General features: G+C 46.6%; 1 protein-coding gene across 2 annotated transcripts; it reads right to left on the bottom strand.

Moving 5' to 3' along the window:
* Window positions 1–88: 88 nt before the first annotated feature.
* On the bottom strand, window positions 89–21,212 carry LOC142579700 (DNA damage-regulated autophagy modulator protein 1-like). Of its 2 annotated transcripts, none has more exons than XM_075690180.1 (7): window positions 21,121–21,212; window positions 19,645–19,965; window positions 18,067–18,134; window positions 14,120–14,295; window positions 12,635–12,812; window positions 11,024–11,085; window positions 89–481 (listed from the first exon to the last, which is right to left on the bottom strand). In XM_075690180.1, the coding sequence occupies exons 2-7, from the start codon at window positions 19,821–19,823 to the stop codon at window positions 332–334; spliced, it is 813 nt and encodes a 270-aa protein (XP_075546295.1). In that variant the 5' UTR covers window positions 19,824–19,965; window positions 21,121–21,212; the 3' UTR covers window positions 89–331. The 2 variants fall into 2 exon arrangements, with proteins under 2 accessions (XP_075546295.1, XP_075546294.1); XM_075690179.1 differs by having other exon boundaries at window positions 11,024–11,088.
* Window positions 21,213–21,374: the final 162 nt, after the last annotated feature.

Raw genomic sequence — 21,374 nt, forward strand, 5'->3', positions numbered from 1 at the left:
CCCCCCCCCTCTAACTTATGGGGCACAAACACAAATATGAAGAAGGAAAATTTTTTTAAGACCAAAACAAAACACACCAGAGACACTCTTCACTATGCTGAAGTATTTATTTTCGTAAACAAGCACGCAGGGGCTGTTTAAAATACTGCGATGCCACTAGCAGTTGTCCGTTTCTAAAAAAAATAATGTAGAATAAGTTCACGAGGTCGAATAGATTCTCCACACTCATACAGCCGATGGTCAGGACAGGTGTCGACGAGCCACCTTGCAGCCCCTCATAAACGCTTGCAACGCAAGTCCCGAGCAGCATGCACATCACGCCTGTATATTCCTATTCCTTTTTTGCGCGCACTCCACTTATGTTTATGTCGAGCACAAATGTCGCCTTGCGGAAGTCCGGGATGTATGTCAGTACGTAGGACTGGAAGATGAACGCCATGACCCACTCGGCTGACACCGCCCACAGCATTCCTTGCGGGTACTGGAGAGAAAAAGGAAGATACATTTCGTTTGCTGCTACGTCAGGTGTCAGGCCTGAAGCATGCAACGGCTTACGAGTAAGTAAACTTGGCGGATAGTTCTACAATAAACTGCGCATAGCAAAAGAAGAAAAAAAATCATGGCGAGAGAAAACCTGCGGAACAAATTTGATTACGTCATGTGCATGTTCTACGCCTGTGAGTTATTTTCCTTTTTGTGTTGCTTTCTGCTGCACGTTGTTATTTGCTTGCCAATTTATCCGTGAAGATAAGTTAATTAACAGTGTTGACGCACCGTCAGTATCTCCAAAACCTGCAAAGTATTTATGACACAAAATTTTATGGTGCTGGACATGCTGTAAAAAAAGAAATGCGACTGTACAAAATGAGAATTACGGCTTCAGAGGCGCATTGTCAAAGAAAGCGTTGTTGAAGAAACACATTATTGTACAGTCAACAGGGAAGTGACACCAAATTCTGTTTTTAAGAACAATTACTCGCGATTGTGCATTCTAGCGTAACTCATTACTTATGGGAAGTGTAGTTTTTCCATTGATCATTTAGCGTCTGATCGAATATTAGTATGACAGATATGTGTGTTTAACAACAAAAGGCTTGTCGAAGCCATTTGCGTGTTCGGCTTCCTATTTATCGATGGGGTAATTTATATCTCCGACGACGGCACAGATTTCATCGTAGTATTTGGGTGGTAAGAACTGAAACATGTACACGCAGAAATGCGACATTCAAAACATTCCGTATTAATATTTACGTCTATAAGCGAGCTTCGGATCGAGTGTAGAAGATCTGCTAACTGAACAGATGAACCTGGCCTTTCATACACTTCCGACGATTTCTCTCCTCGAGCACCGCTTATGAAATGCGATGAAGTATATTAAAACGCGTGACTCTTATTTCCGGCCCCTGCATTACGTCATCGTCATATAAAAACTGCAGAGAATACAATTTCGCGGAAGTATTCAGATGCCGAGGAATATTCAATTTCTTTAAAAAAAAGGCGTTGCCATTGCAAAATTATATTGTTAGTGTACGTTTCATTGGCGCGATCCAAAAAGTAAATAACGTCGCCCGTTTATGAGAGCTCACGTGAATATAGATGACTGCGGTGTTGGCAGCCAACCATCTCGATGCACAGTGGAAAAAGAAAGAAAAATGGTAGACGACCCTAATATTTGACAAAGCTGTCTCACCACCTCGGCGCTGGTGTTCTTTAGGTTAACTTTAGGCGAATGCAACGTACGAACAGAACTCGGAGGCAACTGTGTTTTGTGAATTATCTAGTTAAATATCATGCCACCTTCTTATGTGTGACGTCATTAGGGACGTCGTTACTTCCACTTTCTAATTCCGCGTTTCCAGGAATTCCGCCAACGTCGTGCTCACGTGGCGGTCTCTAAAGTCCGCGATTCCGTGCTTTTGCGTGCGATAATCAGCGATTTCTAATGAATTCTAATTATACTAGACACTGCAGTAACTCGATCAACTTGTAACTAAGCTTATGCTCTGATGTCACATCTATAATGGAACTCGTGAATTTTGTACTGTACTATCTTTCTATTTTTTTCTGATTTATTTTGCATTTCCTCCCCGGTCGTCTCAGGAGGTGAACCGGAAGTGCTGCCCAAGAAACAAGAGTGTCACTCGATGCTCGTGCCACTAAAAAAATGGTTTTCTAAACATTGCTGTCAGCACGCATTACGCGTTACTGTCAAAATGCAAATTCAAGCGCAGCGACAGCTGTTCGCCTGAAGAGTCAGCCAAGATAAAACAGAAGTAAAGAAAAAAGAGCGAGAAGGAAAAAAAGAAGAGCTCCAACATTTTTCATCGCATATCATCCTTGCTATCACTGGTTAAACTCTACTCGTTTATTTGGAGCAGTAAAACCAGTTAGTGAGTTGGTTTCCGTTCAATAGCTCTCGTCCTGTGGTCTATATTGCTCACGTCTTTCTTTCTTTTTTTTCTCGTTTTGCATATTCATCACGACCGATTACTTGCGTTCGTATACCGCTGGCTGCGTTAGGTACATCGATGCAGCAATGCCATCACACTTACTGCGCATGTAGGGCCAATTCAGCCTTTCTTTCCTTGACAACTACTTCAATGATGTCACACCATAAGCAGCATTACCGAGGCCAATAAGTGCGCGTGGCCTTATGTTATGGTTAGAGCTTGCCGAGTCGTCTCTCTTTAGGCTTCAGTCGAAGGAAACTCATCCATTTGGCGGCTGTGACGCAAGAATCTCGCGGAAATCGAGCGCATCTTCCTTGTTCGATGCCTTATCCTCCCTTCCCCCCCTCCCCCCTTCAAAAAGAAAAAGAAAAGCTTTTCTTCATACTCAGTTCGCCCGTCATGGGGCTACACAATATCTGACCACTGAAATCAGAATTTTCCTCGCGTATCTTCAGAAGGTCATAACTGTATCGCAATGAGCTCTCTCGCTACACTCGCGGCGGCACGTTCACACGGAGGAAGACGGGGAAACGAGCACGCATGTCGGAAAGCAGATTCCGATGTCAAAAAGAAAGAAAAAAAATGGTTAGCAAGCTGGCTGCTTTGAAAGTAGAAATACTTTCGAGTATCAGTGCTGAGTGACGGTAACAATTTAAAGTAGAGTCTAGATGATACGAATTTCTCTGGATCTCTATACATTCGTGTTAAATCTTGCGATCCATAAAAAGAAAAAAAAATATATATATATTGCCACACCTGTCAGGTGAAGGTAAAGGTATCATTGCTTATCGTGGTAACGGTTTTCGAATAAAGCCGTCATTGATGACGTTCTAGACTTCCCTTGATTCGACGTAGTCGAGCCGACCGTTCCGCAATGCGTTAGACAAATAGCGCTCGTTTCTTTTCTCCCCCAACGTTTCCGTAGCACCCACGCCACGGAGTGCTTTTGAAGTGCGAAGGTCTTCGTTGCTACCATGGAAAACAAAGTTGACATTCGCCGACTTCGCAGTTGTACGCCACAGAGGTGCTTGTTATCCGCGAAAGACGTTGCCGCGGATCAGGAATTCGTATCGTGTCCCCACGGTTCTGTAGAACGCTCGAATCATCGAGAAACAGAGCACATTGTATACGTAGTTTATTTGAAGCCGTGACTGCTTCTTTTTTGAAGTTTGTATCACGCCTTGATTACGATAAGCCGCGCGATCGTATCATAGAGTTTTGACTGTAATCGTCCAGCAGTACGAAAATTGGGTCAATTCAAAACGGCTCACCGTGATATGCCGCGGTGTGTAGCGAGCACTATAGCGAGTAGCGACGTAGAAAAAAAAGAAGAGAAAAAAAAGCATAGTGTTTTGATCATTTTCTTATTTCTCCTACTCTTTCGCTTGACCGCCATTATGAGGCTTAGTTTCGCACTCGTTCAAAAGTGACTATGTTCATATCTTTGTGATCGAAGTTTACATGACGCGCGTCTCTGCAATGACTCTTTCAGACCATTCGAATGATCTTAGACAAATTCATAAATTCTACTAATCAAGTTTCGTAGCTGTGTCAGACATTAAAATTTATTTATTTATTTACAGAATACCTACGTAGCCTCGAAGACATTATCGCAGGGGGGACAGTTGGAGGAAAATGTATTATATTGTTCACAGAAATAGGTAAGGAATACACAACATAAAGTAACATCAATGTGGGAACATACAATACGTTAATATTGTTACGTGGGAAGACACCGACGAAAAGCTATTTACAAGTATATTTACAAGGCAATACGCCGCAGTTGGCCAAGAGGCAACAGCCCGCGCTAGCTTCCAATCGTCGTCGTCGTCTTCTTACTGCTCGGCTCTTCGTCATTGGAAATACTATCCCGTAGCACTACCCCCGGCGGCAAAAGCGCCGTCCCGGAGCGACTAAAGGCTGGACTCTGAAGCAGTGTAGTAGCTCTTGAGCCTACTGACGTGCACGACATCCCTAGATGCCAGAGTAGATGACGAGGTTGAGCTCACAGGAGCAATTTCGTACGTCACAGGCGTCACCTGGCGCAGCAAGCGGTAGGGCCCTGTGTATCGCGAAAGGAGCTTTTCTGAAAGTCCGACGTGATGAGAGGGCGACCACAGGAGCACGAGTGCACCAGGCGAAAACTGTACGTCACGGTGGCGGGCGTTGTACTGACGCTGCTGCGTGGTTTGCGAGTCCGTCAGTCGAGCACGGGCAAGCTGGCGTGCATGGTCGGTGAGGGCGATGGCGTCGCGCGCATACTCGGTTGTTGAGGTCGCAGCAGGAGGAAGTACCGTGTCAAGGGGCAAGGTCGGTTCGCGACCGTAGAGTAGATAAAATGGAGAAAATCCGGCGTTGTCGGGCCGGGAAGAATTATAAGCAAATGTGACGTAAGGAAGGGCAACGTCCCAGTCGTGGTGGTCCTTCGGAACGTACTTCGACAGCATGTCGGTAAGAGTACGGTTTAACCGCTCTGTCAGGCCATTGGTTTGAGGATGGTATGAGGTAGTCAGCTTGTGTTGAATAGAGCAGGAACGCACAATGTCGGCGATAACTTTAGAGAGGAAGTTACGACCACGGTCAGTAAGCAGCTGTCGCGGGGCGCCATGCACTAAGATAATGTCACGCAAGAGAAAGTCCGCGACGTCAGTGGCGCAACTCGTAGGGAGAGCCCGCGTGATAGCGTATCGGGTGGCGTAATCAGTTGCGACGGCTACCCATTTGTTCCCAGAGGATGAAGTGGGAAAGGGACCGAGGAGGTCTAATCCAACACGAAAGAACGGTTCCACAGGGACGGTGATCGGCTGGAGATGACCGGAAGGTAGCACCTGAGGTGTTTTCCGACGCTGGCAGGGATCACAGGCAGCAACATAGCGTCGGACGGAGCGAGCGAGACCAGGCCAATAGAAGCGGCGGCGGACGCGGTCGTACGTGCGGGTTACCCCAAGATGTCCTGCAGTGGGTACGTCATGCATCTTAAAGAGCACAGTCTGTCGTAGATGTTTTGGCACGACAAGAAGATCAGGGCCATCAGGGAGGAAGTTCCTTCGGTACAGAATGCCATCTTGGAGGACATATCGGCGAACGGATGCGTCGGTAGGTGTAGAGCGCAGACGCTCGATGAGTACTCGCAGCGATAGGTCTCGGTACTGCTCATCGGCGATGTTAGCGAAGGCAGACACAGAGAAAATGCCGTCGGCGGTACTACTGTCGGCGTCGTCAGGCTCGTCTACGGGGTGGCGAGACAGGCAGTCAGCGTCCTTGTGTAGTCGGCCGGATTTGTAGGTGACAGAGAACGAATATTCTTGGAGGCGTAAGGCCCAGCGACCAAGTCTTCCTGTAGGGTCTTTCAATGAGCATAACCAACAAAGCGCGTGATGATCTGTGATAACGGAAAAGGGTCGGCCATATAAGTATGGGCGGAACTTCGCAACCGCCCAAACTAGGGCCACACACTCACGCTCAGTGATGGAATAGCTGCGCTCCGCGGGCGAGAGGAGCCTGCTGGCGTAAGCGATAACACGGTCGTGGCCACGCTGGCGTTGTGCCAGTACTGCGCCAATTCCGTGACCGCTGGCACCAGTACGGACTTCGGTAGGCGCAGAAGGATCGAAATGGGCCAGAACGGGAGGCGTTGTGAGAAGGTCGATTAGAAGCGAGAATGCAGAGGCCTCGTTATCGCCCCACTGGAAAGGGGCATCTTTTTTCAAAAGCTCGGTTAGTGGTCGTGCTATGGCCGCGAAATTTTTCACGAAACGGCGGAAGTACGAGCAAAGGCCGATGAAACTGCGCACATCTTTGACACACTTCGGAACAGGGAGGTGCGTAACAGCATGGATCTTGCCTGGGTCCGGTTGCACTCCGTTCGCGTCAACGAGATGTCCAAGGACGGTAATCTGGCGACGGCCGAATTGGCACTTCGATGCGTTGAGTTGCAGACCGGCTCACCGAAAAACGTTCAGGACTGCTGAGAGGCGCTCGAGGTGCGTAGCGAATGTTGGGGAGAATACTATAACGTCTTCCAAGTAGCACAGGTATGTGGACCATTTGAAACCATGAAGAAGGGAGTCCATCATGCGTTCCAAAGAGGCAGGAGCGTTACATAGGCCGAACGGCATCACCTTGAATTGATAAAGACCGTCGGGTGTTACAAAGGCAGTCTTCTCGCGGTCGAGATCGTCCACGGCAATCTGCCAATAGCCGGAGCGAAGGTCAATAGAGGAGAAATAGCGAGCACCGTGGAGGCAGTCAAGGGCGTCATCAATCCGAGGTAGGGGATACACGTCCTTTTTGGTAACCCTGTTAAGGTGCCGATAATCCACGCAAAAGCGCCATGAGCCATCCTTCTTTTTTACCAGCACAACAGGTGACGCCCATGGACTACATGACGGTTCAATAATGTTCTTGGCAAGCATTTTGCGAACTTCGGTGTGAATAACTTGACGCTCAGCTGGTGATACTCCATACGGGCGGCGATGAATAGGAGGGGCATCGCCGGTATTAATGCGATGTTTAACAGCTGTTGTTTGGACCAAAGGACGATCGTTAAAGTAAAAAATATCTTGGTAGGAAATCAGAACGCGGTAGAGCGCACGAGCGTGCTCGGACGGCATGTCGCGTGCAATCATTTTCTGTAAGTGGGCGATGGTACAAGTTGCCGACTGCGATGGTAGAGGAGGATCGGTTGAATTGTCGTCTACTGAAATCAATACTACAGAGTGATCCTCGAATGAGCAAAGTTGGGCCAGAGACATCACGCGCGGCAGCACTTGTGTCGTCAAGCCAAAATTGACCACTGGCAGGCAGACGCAATTCGACGTAATAGATAAAACTGCATGAGGTAGTGTGATCCCGTGTGTAAGGAGGACGTCTTGCATAGGAGCCGCGATGTAGTGACCGTCGGGCACTGGTAGGGATGACACGAAGTCAACGTAAGTCAGTGCCGAAGGTGGCAAGCGAACGAAGTCCACGGAACTGAGGCGAGTAGGGTGTTGTTCAGCGGGATCAAGAACAGGCAGGTCGAGGCGGAGAGTACTGGCAGAGCAATCGATGAGAGCAGAATGTGCGGAGAGGAAGTCTAGGCCGAGGATGATGTCGTGGGGACAGTGAGCGATGACTGTGAATAGCACGGTAGTGGAGCGATCGGCGAAGGAGACGCGGGCGGCACACATACCAATTACAGGGGCTATTCCGCCATCGGCGACACGGACAACAGGCGTCATGGCGGGCGTGATTATTTTCCTCAGCCGGTTACGAAGGTCAGCGCTCATTACCGACAAATTCGCCCCAGTGTCTATGAGAGCAGATACAGGAACACCGTCGACTTGCACGTCAAGAAGGTTCAGATGAGTGGACAACGTCAGGAGAGGATTTGGCGGCGTAGGGAGCAATGCAGCGTCACCTCGAGGCGCTGCATCGTCTAGTTTTCTGGCTGGGAGCGGCGTCCGAAGGGAGTCGGCGAATAGGAGCGACGGGGCTGGGGGGAGCGAGATTGTCGTCGTTGGGGCGAAGGCGAACGAGAATCGGGGCGGTTCGGCGCAGGAGAATCGGTGGCGGTATTATCTGAGCGGGCAGCATAGGGACGAGAAAGGCCACCTGGGGGGCGAGAGTAGGCAGTATATGTAGACTGGTTCAGGGAACTCCAGCGACTGCGACAGTGCCGAGAAATGTGCTCAAATCGATGGCAGTGAAAACAAATTGGCTTGTCGTCTGCAGTGCGCCATTCAGAGGGGTTGCGGAAACGTGGTGGGTAAAAAGGTGCGGGACGGGGTGGAATCGAAGAAGCCGGGTGCGTATCAGGGCGATGGGCCGAGCAGACGGTGTGAATACCCATGTTGGCGAACTCCTGGCGGACAACTGCCTGGATCAGGGAAACAGTGACTGCAGGTGCATTGGAGGGGCTGGAGTCGTACGCAGCCAGATAGGCGGCCTCGATCTCACGCCGGACAATCCTGGTAACATCGCCAGTGTTGTTGGGACGAGGAGCGTCGGCACAGGAAGATGTCGCTGGGGTGTTGGGCAGACGGGCAAACTGTTGGTCGATACGTCGGCTTTTAGCGAGTTCCAGGCGGCAGCCCTCTTCTATAACTGCATCCACCGTCGCCACGTTGTTAAATACGAGCAAGTTGAAGACGTCATCGGCAATGCCTTTTGAGGATGTGGGAAACCTTCTCGGACTCAGTCATGTGTGCGTCAACTTTGCGGCATAGAGCCAAGACGTCCTGAATGTACGTGACGTAGGGCTCCGTTGACGTCTGCGCACGACCGGAAAGTGCCTGATGCGCGGCAAGTTGGTGACCGTAGGGGTTGCAGAACAAGTCTCGAAGCTTTTGCTTAAGCGAATCCCAACTGGTCAGCTCATCTTCCTGCGTCCGATACCAAACTCGAGGTGTGCCACCGAGGTAAAAGACTACGTTGGCGACCATGATAGTAGGGTCCCACCGGTTATTGCGGCTGACGTGTTCGTACAGGCTGATCCAGTCCACGACGTCTTCCCCATCTTTTGCCGAGAATACGCCAGGATCACGGGGAGCGGAGAGGGTGATGTAGGTCGCCGAAATGGCAGCAGGTGTCGGAGCCGGCGCAGTCGGGTTGTCGTCGCCGGGAGCCATGAAGGAAGGCTCGACGTACCGTCCACTGCGAAGCTCCGTGACGAGGTACAGGGAACGTCCACCTCCACCAGATATGTTACGTAGGAAGCCGACGAAAAGCTATTTACAAGTATATTTACAAGGCGATACGCCGCAGTTGGCCAAGAGGCAACAGCCCGCGCTGGCTTCCAATCGTCGTCGTCGTCTTCTTACTGCTCGGCTCTTCGTCATTGGAAATACTATCCCGTAGCAATATCTTCAAGCGTAACAGAAAATTAAAACAAAATTAAGACAGTAATGCATTGTCACAAACACAGGCAGGAATAAAAATCGCGATTATGAAATATTGAAACACATTGCTCCATTTCATAAATAGCAACGTTTTTCTAATTAGAATATTAATGAATGACTCCAGTGACATACTATGCACTAAATGCAGGATTGCGGCCATTGAGAACTCAAGGCTTATCCTGTTGCTAAGAACTGTCGGCATTGCAGAGTTCCAAAGTATAAGTGCTCAAAGTCTACAGCCAAATACATACGCTTCAAATGCAGTTTCCTTACCGCCACCCTCATCTCTCTTTTTACTTATTTTGGTGGTCCTTTTACCCATCTTAACGTTTACAGAGCCCAAGGTAGCCTGCTAGAAGACTGTACCTCAAGTGGCGGCCTCTAAACTTTCCCCCGCACTCTCTCGCGAAGTAGATGTAGTGTACACAAGTTCATGCTTATTCTCACTTGAACGTGCCCGTCGAGAGAGTGAGCGAAATTACTATCTGCTGCGGTCGATTCAGCGCAAAACACCGTGGCCAAGCCCATCACGCCGAGGCGGATTCCGGTCGTTCGTCGCGGGCCAACCAGAACGCGTGCGGAAGCTGTGTATGAATACGTCATGACCTTAGACACGTAGTGCAGGGTAAACAAAGACAAGAGAGAGAGAGAGAGAGAGAGAAAAGTGGGCCCGCATCTCTCTCTCTCTCTCTCTCTCTCACTTTCTGTCTTTGTCCCCCTTTATCGTGTGCTACGTACCTGAAGTCAAGATGTACGTATCAACTCGCTCGAACCACTACACTTTTCAATACGTCACTACGACTATATCCGCCAATACGTAGCTACACTATATCTTATATATGTCCGCTAGGCGTGCACTCATCTCCCCGAAAAGGGCCGATGGAAGAGCCACTCGCCGTCTTGCTCAAGCGACAGCCCTACATGTAGGAACTAAGATTTAGGTCTTCCGCATGCACCACAAGCTTTCCATATGGACGAGTATGCGTGGTCGCATGGTGATTGCGCGCGGAGAGATATCTGTAAAAGAATCGCCCCTCAACTAACGACTGCCTCAGAAGCCAGCAAAGATTGTTTTAAATCTATAAGGCAATAAAGAACTGCCGTATATCGTGGTCAGACATTCAGCAGTCACAGTTTATACTAGTTCTGAAATTTACTTTTGCAATGTGTTGACGTGACGTTTACCGCTTTTAGCGGTTACGTTAATTCTGTCGTTGGGTGTACATTTTAGTTTCAGATTTTATCAGGGACCTCAGATCGAGGTAAACAAAGAAATATCTAACGTACAGATAGAGAAGCCTTCACTTAACCTCCATAAATAAGATGGTTGCTGCAGTGATAGCTTCTCTCCCGATAGCAGTTAATTTATAGAAAAGTCCGAAAGCTATTTTTCACTGAGTAAATGTAGGAACAAACAACGTATATCTCTGAGGTGAGACCTTAACGTTGCAGAATTTATGAGCATAAATCTTTGGGATTGAGCCTCTTTTTTTTTATTCGGCGTCATTCTGGCCTTCCATGCACAGTTTTTCCCACGTTACAATCGAATCCTTTATTTTTTGTCGCTTCACTTTGAACTGAAAATCTAATCGCGTGCTCACTGCCGGGCCGGAAAACTACCTCAAGGCAGTCAGGCTGTTAGTGAGAATCAGTCATCAGGACGTTGTGAATGAATATATAAAAGCGACTTACCACTTTTCCTCGGCCACTTGGCGGTGTCATTAGGCTCATGTCAAAGAGAAGGCAGTTGAGGCCTGCTGCGGTGTTGCAGAATGTCAAGGAACCCTTCAAAATTTAGATAAATTCTTCATCTCTATTGCTGATCAGCATAACAGTAAATGAAAAAAAAAAGGTTTTTCAGCGAGCAAGATGCACAGATGACGTATACATTTAGTAGAAGATGCGATGGCGCTGCTGCAGCTTTTGTGTTAAAGTTTTCAGGGAACTTCTCCGGTTTTCAGAATAGAGTTTCAATTTGTGACAACGCTTGTGGAAAGGCTAGACTTTCAATTTTCCTGTGTTGTTTCACTAACATCAACAAAAATTGCTCGAGTCATACACATGGCATGCATTTCTCCTTCTTTTTTTTTTCGTTATTTAGATAGCAACAGATGAACTAAGTTGTAGAAAGGGTTTGAAATTTTGGACACAAATTTTTACAGCACACTTAGTTATGAAAGCATGGAAGATAAAGATAACATCCCGTCTATGTGTTTTAATGAGGTCACCTAACAATCTATCATTGATCTGATAGCCATCCCCCGCAAAAGACATAAGGGGCCACCAAAAACGCATTGAATATCAGCACTTGCTTTCAGAACGTAAACCAATTTTGATAGAAAATATTAATAATTATTAAATAAACCTTAAAATTGCTTCGTAAGCTTACGAATCACACCGAGTACACATCTTTTCATTTGCCAAGAATAAGCTTCAAAGGGAATGTGAATTCAGTAGGTAAAGTGGAAGGCTGTATTTGCTGGATTCTGGTTAAATTTCTATGCTCGCACATTTTCTGCATCACTAAGAACGAAATACTTCAGGTAGCTGCAGGGTAACTCCATGATATTCTAAGACGTCGCCGGCTAAAGTGGTACTGTGGCAGTGCCTGGCCGCCATAGTTCTTAAACATGGCATTACACAAAATAGTAGATATTCTTCGTTAGAGTTATGCGTTGTACGAGAGATCTTATTGTTCAGAGTACACCTTTATTGTTTATAAGATGTGTAATTACTCCATTTCTAAGATTCTCGCTGATTATTCTTTATAGTATTTTATAGCGTACAGGTTTATTGTTATCTTTAATAGGGAGAGGCGGGCTAGTTCGTGGTCGATATTGGAATGCACCATGTAACCGCGCAAACGACAACGGATGAAGAAGGAAACACACAGGACAGGAGCGGATCCACGCCTCTCCTGTGTGTTTGCTTCTTCGTCCATTGTCGTTTGCGCGGTTACGTGATGCATTCCAATTATTGCTATCACTGCCTGCTAACGGCATTATATTTATTTATGTTGTTAGATTTTACTATATGCCCGCATACATGTCTTTAATATATATGAAAAATACCAAATATTTTCGTCGAATTTTATTCTGATTCCAAATAATGCATGTGTTGTATATTTGCGTTGCGTTGTTATCTATTTACATATATGTACATTTTCTTGAGCTCTCGTTTTTTTTTTCCATACTTCATAGGACGTCTCTCTGGCAGTATTGTATTCTGGAGTTCTCTCACTTAGTATTGCTTTACCGCCCAATACGTCGGAGAAAATTGAGACAATTTTTTCGCAAAGGATACTGATAAGCATGGCGATGATGCCGACTAGGGATAGCAGGACCCTGCTATAGAACACTGGCGACGTCTTCCAGCGTGCATCCGTCAGGTACTGGAGGTAGATGTGCAGCACCGTGGTTGCATATCCGACGCCGAATATCATGATGGCACCGATGACGTGCGGCACGAACATGGGCCAGTACTGCGTAGGCCCGTGATGCAAGTAATGAGAGGTGGAAAGTACGGTCCACAAGGAAACAAACCACTGGGAAAGGAGCAAAGAGTGAAGGAAGGAGAATGCAAGGCAATCATTCTCTCATGTTATTCGTCCTTCACTGACGGACGTACAAAGCCGCGAAATCATGATTACTTTAGCCTCAATTAGGGAACCATTCACCCGTGTTTATATCAAGATCAGAAACGTCTTTTCCAATGATCACGTTCTGCCCAGTTTATTATCTTGACTAAGTGCGTCCTTAAGATATTTAGAACCAAACTACCTAGGCACAGTCTTCATGATTGCTGAACGCCCCATAGCTCTGCTTAAAAAATCAATTTTGTTTTATGTCAATTGGGTCTATGGCCATAAATTCTGGTACAGAGCATATAGGAAGAAATCGAGGTATTTAGCGTAGAATGACAATCACAGACAGTACATAATAAACTCTTCTATGTATTTGCACATCAATTCGCAACGTATACATGTATTGCATCCGATATGCAAAGAAAAGTGTCGTAACGTGAAACACAGCAAGGAGGAAGGTTAAGTAGCAGTTATCTTCTGTTTACACAGTGTCAGCTAATGCTCGGATAGCATGACTAAACCATATGAAACAATCAGCGGCAAAAAAAATAAAAAAATATGCTGCGCATGCGCACGAAGCTGTATGATGCTGGGCAGAGAACAAGTTTGAAAGAAGACGCATCGCAGAAATCTTTGAACGTTGACGTAATAATTTTGCGGAGATTATTAATTACTATTTGAAATCCTCTCAACTAACTTGGTACACTAGTTTCCTTACTTAAGTTTAAAAGTTTGCTGAAGATTTCGTTGTCCCGGTTTCGTATCCTTAGTGAAGAAGAAACGAGGAACATTCACTGGGCTCGATTCCTATCCAGACCGAAATGCACCAAATTTTCTTTCACCCGCCGTGGTTGCTTAGTGGCTACGGTGTTGGGCTACTAAGCACATTGAATCCCCGCCACGGCAGCCGCATTTCGATGGGAGCGAAATGCTCAAATTAACAACCGTGTATTTAGATGTAGGTGTACGTTAAAGAACCCCAAGTGGTCCAAATTTCTGGAGTCCTCCACTAAGGCGTGCCTCATAATCAGATCGTGTTTTTGGTACGTAAAACCCTACAATTTAATTTTTTAGGAATATTCAATGTTATGCTATAAACGCAAAAGCCACAAGCTCCTAGAGACACGTACTGCTTAAACTGCGACCTGAGCAGTTCGCTGCGGCGTTTACCAATGCGGTCGCAGTGCAATCGTCGCCTGCCTCACCCAGGTGCAGTCCTTGCGCAGGTGCCCTGTAGGCGATAATGCGACGATGAATCCTCCGATGCAGACGATCACGCCGGCTACGCAGCTCAGATGATTCACTCTGTCCACCATTGCGTCACGGGCGTGTCGGTTCTGCTGCCGAACCATCAGGTACTTCATGTACATTCCTATCATGCCTGAAATGAGCGACATCGCCTTGGCGTTAGCGTGCACTGTTCACTGCGGAACATGTATAGGCAAGCTGAAATAATGCCTGTAACACATTTCTAACCGTAATTATTAAACTGCAGCGTGCACAGCAAACGCGACCCAAAGCCAAAGGTAACGCACGCACATACGTTTGTGCGTTACCTTTTCTTTGTGTCTCGTTTGTTGGGCGCGCTGCAGTTTCATAATGCATAGCTACCAACCCGCCCAACTTCCAGTACTTCACATTTCTGACAGTTTCCCTGCAGCCTCTGTTTGACAGCATTTGGGAGAACAGCGAGAGGGAGGACGAGAGGCTGGATTTACGAATCATTTAGTTTGTGAGGACTGTTTATCATAGCCTGCCCGTCTTTGATAACAGATGAGACGCTGCTGAAGTTGAAGGTGGTCTGCAATTACAGAACGCTCGTCCTATCTGCCAATTACTGCTTCAGCACAGTCCCAAGTCCCTGGATAACAAAGTTGCTCACGTGCGTGAGGAGTTGCTAAGATTGGGTCGGTGCCTATCGCGATAGCCAAGCACACGTATACGAAGGCCTTCCCCACAGACTTTTGTAAGGATCGCGAGATAAAGAGAACCTTAACTAACGAAAAGACGCGTTTTTAAAACCGAAAATATTCGGTTTGCTTTTCCTCGGCCACTGGGGCTGTCATTGACATTGAAGCAGAGTAGTAACTACTGTTCGCAGAAGCCGCGGAGGAAATCGGAGCATCAAACCAACACATGCAAGTTCATCGATGTCTTTTACTTTGCTTTATGTCCGCCGCGTGTTTTGAAGACCGCTCGTGCGATTGGGCATAAACAAAGGACATCTGATCGACCTTGCCGCTACATTTCAAGTCTTAGCACAAGAAATGTATTTCGGGGTGAATCATTAGCTGAAGAAAAAGCTAGGACGACGACTTAGAGGTTATTATTCACGGTCACCAGGAGGCACGAGGGAAAATTTGATATTAGCAATATTATTATTAGAGACGACCGTAATTGGGATTGAACAGTCTATTAGAACTTTGAACTGAGCGAGTTGGTTCACAGTCGAACGGTTGGGAAAGCAGCTCTGAAAACACAGGGACAGAGACACGCAGTACCCATGGCGTACACTCATTTACAACTAGTACGTGTTGCCGTAACCCGGAGGTTTCTTTGCGCCGTACATTTGTGCACCGTACAAAGGAGTCCAGCACGTAACGCCACCTCGTCATGTCTAAGCAACGCCATAGAGGGTCGGAGTATCTGACTCGTGCTCCTTTCCTTGTTTCTCAAGATTGCTATCCTACAATTGAGGCTACTCTCATTCAAACCATACGTGCATATTCCGTTTCAGAAGGCTTTATTTTAGATTATCTCATCATTAGTTTATCTCATCCTTAGTTTCGCTTGATTCTTTTTAATAGGACCTTTCTTTCACTCTCTCTCCTTCTCCTCTTTCTCTGCGCGAGTCTGTGGTGCTGTTTGCTCGTGAATTATACCTTCTGTCCTAGTAATAGCGCGATCGGTCGACGGAGACGCCAACGTATGAGCTGCGCTTGAAAATCTCCTTAAACCGAAGGCCTAATACAATGGCGTACGAGTGACCTCAGATGAAAGATACGTACAAGACCTGGCCGCTCGGTGATAAAGAGCGCGATGTTTGCTCCAGATAACGGTCTACCCTTGAAGTGGCCTATCTCCGATTTTGGGAGAGACGGCCGTTAGAAGAGAGGCATTGGTGCGGGCGTTGAACAACGCTGCTCTCAAGACCTTCGACTTTGCCACCGAAACGAAGCTAAAATCTTGTACTGCTCCATGCGCAGTGCAGCGACGAGACTTAGCCCCATGTGGGTAGAGTATGATATTTCCTCACTCTACTACTCAAGGAGAAAACAAGAAACAGGCTGGCGCACCTGCAAGGTAATTACGTGCAGTCAAAAGATGTCCTTGAAAAGTCCCTTTCAAGAACGCTCGAGGATGCTTTCCTTGGAAAAAATAAATCCTCTTTGTGACTTTCTTTCTACTTATTAGGTTTTTTTTTCCATGCATGCGTCTCTAAACATCCATGTACGTCCTTTCATACACTCTTAGCATAGAAGACTTATCTAAAGCGGTAACAAGAACGTTCGCAGCCTTTTTCATTCCATGCGGCACAAACGAACGTTGGACATTTGCCACGCAGTTAAGCCAAACGTCGGCTGGGCGGAAGTAATGTTTGACGAGGGCGCACCCATTCTGCATTGTGGCACTTCGTCATTAACCAGAATGGCACCCGCAAAAGAATCCGCGTGTGCCAAGCGATGAATTGCAAGAATGACCTCCTGTGGCAGTTGAGTGGTTATGGCGATGCACCATTGAGAACGAGGTCGTGGGATCGATCCTGGCCCTGGCGGCCTCATCCTAATTGGGGCAGAATGTAAAGAAGTCTTTTCTACCGGGCATCGGGGTAGACGCTATAGAGCCGCAACTCGTAAAAACTAATCCGGCGTCCTGCACTACGGCGTGCCTCTTTAACAGACCTTGGTTCTTTGGCGCGTAAAATCACGGAATTTAATTAAGCTTTAAAATTTTAAGAATACAGTTGAATCAAAAGAAATAAATCGCTTGACTGTGCTAGCCCGGTACGGAACGAACTTGAATGACATGTTGCATGGCTTCGGCTATTTGTCGAGTGGTAATTAAGCGGACTCGAGAGGTGCCCAGTTAGGAAAATCCGGAGGTCATTACACTAAGCAGCAAAGAAACGAACACCGAGCAGTAATAAAAGGTTCGATGGAACACCGCCTGGTAAGGTAAATACATTAGTAGTACAACAGGACACTAGCCAATGTCAAAAAACACATGAACGCAAACACCGAAAGGGTATGGCTTACTTCAACTATTCAATTTCTACTGCAGGCATGAATCACAATTCTTACCATGGCCAGATCACATTTGCCACCAATGTTGTGCTTTCCTGTATTTATCATTTTGCTTATTTTTATTTGTTCAAGGGTTCTCTACAAAACTGCTCGCATGTCAAACGTGATAAAATAAATGGTCGATAGAAGACCGTTAAATAATCTTTTGGCGTTATTGCCACAGGCCACTTTCACCTCGCAAGTTTGGGACAAGTGTTGAGTACAGTGGGCATGTCACTATGCTATGTCACAAAATCTAGGGGGGATAGAAAGAAAGAAAGAAAGAAAGAAGGAAAGCACGGAAACGAAAATAGTGACACAACAAACACCTGAGCCACTACTGTTACAATATTTGGAGGCAAACCACGAGCTTACACGTCATGTATATGACGGGCCTTGCCAAACTCATCTCCTGTGTTCTGAAGAATACTAGACTAAAAGTACTCTCGACAAAGCAGGAGTACATATAGGAGTACAGTCCTCTGGAGCTGCACATGACCTTTTCTTACTTTAGATGCGTTAGCTGCGATATTCCCTGTGCGCGGCACTCAAGCTTGTGGTTTCCCTTCGATTAAACTAACAGTTGCAGGCCCATCGTTTGTCATATCGTCGCGTTTGTCTCTTACCCTGTCTTCGTTCATAGATTTTCTGCATATCTTTACGCATTTTTTCTCCGTCTTTCAAAAATACGTCGTCAACCAACAGCAGTGATGCTTAATTTTAGTTTGTTACGTAGCGTAATGCTCCTGCTGTCGTGACAGTTATTGCAGGCAAAAGCGCCATTGAGGCAAGCTGCCACACACTTTTCAACGTTGAAGCTAGGAGCCTTAAAATTAATATAGAAGTGTCCGGAGTGTAGCGTCCCTTACCTGTGAATGAAGTCGCTCCTAGGAACAAGCCAAACACTATACTCTGCGGTGGGTCTCCCCCGGCATCACTGTAACGAAATGGCACATGAATGTGTTCTGAGACAATTACTGCTACACAGTTAGTTCTACCCCCTATGGTTCATTTCGCTTCTTCACATTGCCATATTTTTCAATACAGTAAATGTTCATCGCTGAATGAAAACGCACAACGAAGAGCTCCATCCTTGAAAACAACTACCTTCTTCTATAGTTCGGTGCTGCCGACAAGGCTACAGCTTTAAAACTACCTTTACGACCCCGCACCGATTGCAAACCGTCCAACAACACAATTGTGCCAATGCAGTAACGGTCAGCTTATCCAAACAGCGAACCTTGTTCTTCTCCTGTCATTGTATTCATTTATTCACGTGGGCGCATGCAGGTATCACACTAACAGCCTTTGTCTCGAATAACTCACTAACTGTCTGCGTTCCATGATACAAAACTTAGCTGCGCCACGAATAAGTTGGCTGCGCCGCCGATTAACATTTCTGCTGGAAACCTAGATTAACAGTAAGTAATAAGATTTATCTTGGACGCCGTAGCAAGAAGGCCCTGTCAGATAAATGCACCGTCGGTAAAACAAGACCGCTGACGCAAATCGAGGAGACAACAAATTGTCAGGGTGACGGAAGTTACATTACACGAATTGACGTTTCCGTGTGCGTATACATACAGAGCCGTTTTTTTATCCCACGTGAGTGATTATCAGACAGCACGGTTATACACTGTCTTGTTGTGAAGTTGGTTATGAAACGTAAATATATATTAAACCATTTTAGTCGGTGTCCGGAGCTCTTCTCTTGAGGTAGGCATCATCCCGACCAGACGGGCTTCCGCCATATTCTTGACTTAACTGTCATGTTGCGTGCCGCGACAGAGCAGTGGCTATGACGCTTTGCTGCACCGAATGAGGTCGCCGGTGCGATTGCCGACCGAAGTGGTCGCATTCCGGTAGAGTCGGATTACAAGAGCAATCGTCGTGTGCCGTGCTTTGTGAGCACGTTAAAGAACTCCATGTTGTCAAAAATGTTTAGTGAGCCCTTGATCCACTATGGCGTCTCCGTGTCTCGTTATGGGACGTTGAACCTTATCAGTTATTTCAATTTTTTATTCAGACCACCTCCGACTCTGGTCTGGAAGCTTTGATGTCTGCAGGTAGCACATGAGGGCGTATTGCCCAAACGGATGCTCCTAAAATTGCCGTACGTCACGAAACCTGCAGTTAAAAGGGCTCGCAACATCCGTCGCCCTAGCGATGGGGTGGCGCTGGCTACCACTCTCGGGGCCAGGTTTATTGTGCATATACACGAATACCCCCAAAAATATAATGGTGCGACAGCCACCGGTAAAACCCAATAGAGCATCGTACGAGTTATATGGGTGTTTTTTTTTTCGCCTCCCAACTGCGGCAATTTATCTGATCATCTGCTTTTATTCCCTCCCCCTTTTTCTTTTATTTCTATACTTCACTTTAAAAAAAAAATCTGTAACTTTTCCTTGCGCTTTTCTTGTCTTCATATGGCTGTGGCTCCTTACCTTATGAACGGTAGAATCGCAGGCGTGTCCCCGAGGTAAACACTGATGGCGTAAGGGACGAGCATGGCGAGAAGAGAGCTCACGAAGCCGACTATAGGCACGTAGTGGAGATTTCTGAACACAAAGTACTTAGATTCGTCATTGTAGATTCCGTTGGTGTTGCTCACAGGTGCAGGCATTGTTTACGGTCGGAGACACGACACTGAAGTTCTCAAATGTTCTTTTTTTTTTTGCGACGTATACTCGTGGGACCTATTTTATTTGGCTGGCACTCGTAATCCGTTGGTCATCCTTGTATGACGGTAACTGAGACGACCGTGCCTGGGAAGGAGAGAAAAACGCATGACTTATTTTAGCTGTCAGAAAACACTTGAAAATGCAGTGTTTTATCCTTCACACCTAATTGCTGCAGTATAGCTGTTCACATAGATGGATATTTGCACTAGCGTAGCAGTGACGGGTGTAAATGACAAAGATCAGATATGCGCTCGATAACCGCACTGACGGACTTATCTAAAACGACATTTATGTGAAGTTTGCTTAAAATACACGAAAATTGCGTCAACTTAACTTCTCCAACAAGACATTCTTCCTATATTCAAATTTTACAACCGAAAGTGAGGCTTCCGTAAAGGCTTGCCTTACAGGAAGAACGTTGACGTTTGCAGTATAGTCACATTCGTGAACGCACCCTTGCGTCTTAACCGCAGGGATTATGTAAGCGAAGCACTTGCGAGTTTACGATCAATAATTTATTCGTCTGTGTTCTTTCTTTTGTCACTTAACCAGCAAATAATAGATAAATAATTAAAGTGAGACACTTAACAAGGTGAGCTACATCTAGTGCAGTTAAGTATCATTGTGTGAAATTCAAACATCTTACTGCACTTGTAAGTGGTAGACTTGTCGAATAAATATTTACCGCCTCAAAATCTTGTAAAAAAAAGTGAGAAACGTTCTCTAGTGCCTCGACTGGCAAAACTTTTCAAATCCATAGGGACCAGAGGAAAGTAATCCTTGTCAAACTGAGGGTCTTGAAACATACCAGGAACATATAGATTGCGTCGCCGACTTACCACTGCATTGATGGGAAGTGCTATTATCCAGTAAGCTAATATTCCTCTGCAAAGTTGCTCAGCTGGCGCAGTATACGCTCTGCTGTCAGAGTCGATGTGTTCCCTGGAGAGCCGTGTTCGAGCGATTTGAAAGGCTCGTCGAAAACATTTTGTCAGGCGAGTTGGTAACGCGCCTTGTGATCCCCCTTGTTGCCTCCCTCTGTCTTTTATGTTCTCCAGCGGCCGTTTGCAAGGCATGCGATTCAGACACGCGATATCGGTGAAGTAACGCGTTGTAACGTACGACCAACTCATAGATAAACCGCCCAGCCGCGCTGCACTAGCGCGCGCAACTAAGCTCTACGTAACCAATGTAAGTTCGGGGCCGCCGGGCGAGCGAACAGCAAGAATAGTCGCTCACCTTTTTCGCGGACGCTTGGAGTGCGGTGGCCCACTCTTGCCAAGGCGGCGACAACGACAGTGGCCGCCGTTCGCACCGCGGACGTGATCTAAGTCGAAGAGACGGAGAGAGAAAAAAGAAAAAAAGAGGAATAGCGTAGACGGGCGAAGGAAAGGACAAGGAGAACGACGGGAAAAAAAAATGAAGCAACCGTTTAACGACGCCCTGTGGACAAGCTGGTACGACGACGATGGAAGAAAAAAAAAACGAAAAAT

The sequence above is a fragment of the Dermacentor variabilis genome, chromosome 4 (assembly GCF_050947875.1).
Source record: "Dermacentor variabilis isolate Ectoservices chromosome 4, ASM5094787v1, whole genome shotgun sequence".
In the NCBI taxonomy this organism is placed as follows: Eukaryota; Metazoa; Arthropoda; class Arachnida; order Ixodida; family Ixodidae; genus Dermacentor; species Dermacentor variabilis.

Excerpts from the sequence above, each read along its gene's own strand:
- LOC142579700 (XM_075690179.1), bottom strand. The coding sequence starts at position 19,823 with ATGCCTGCACCTGTGAGCAACACCAACGGAATCTACAATGACGAATCT. Across the intron at positions 12,813-14,119 it reads TGCGCAAGGACTGCACCTGG|TACTGGCCCATGTTCGTGCC; the intron begins GTGAGGCAGGCG and ends GGGCCTACGCAG. Across the intron at positions 11,089-12,634 it reads CATCATCGCCATGCTTATCA|CAGGCCTCAACTGCCTTCTC; the intron begins GTATCCTTTGCG and ends GCAACACCGCAG.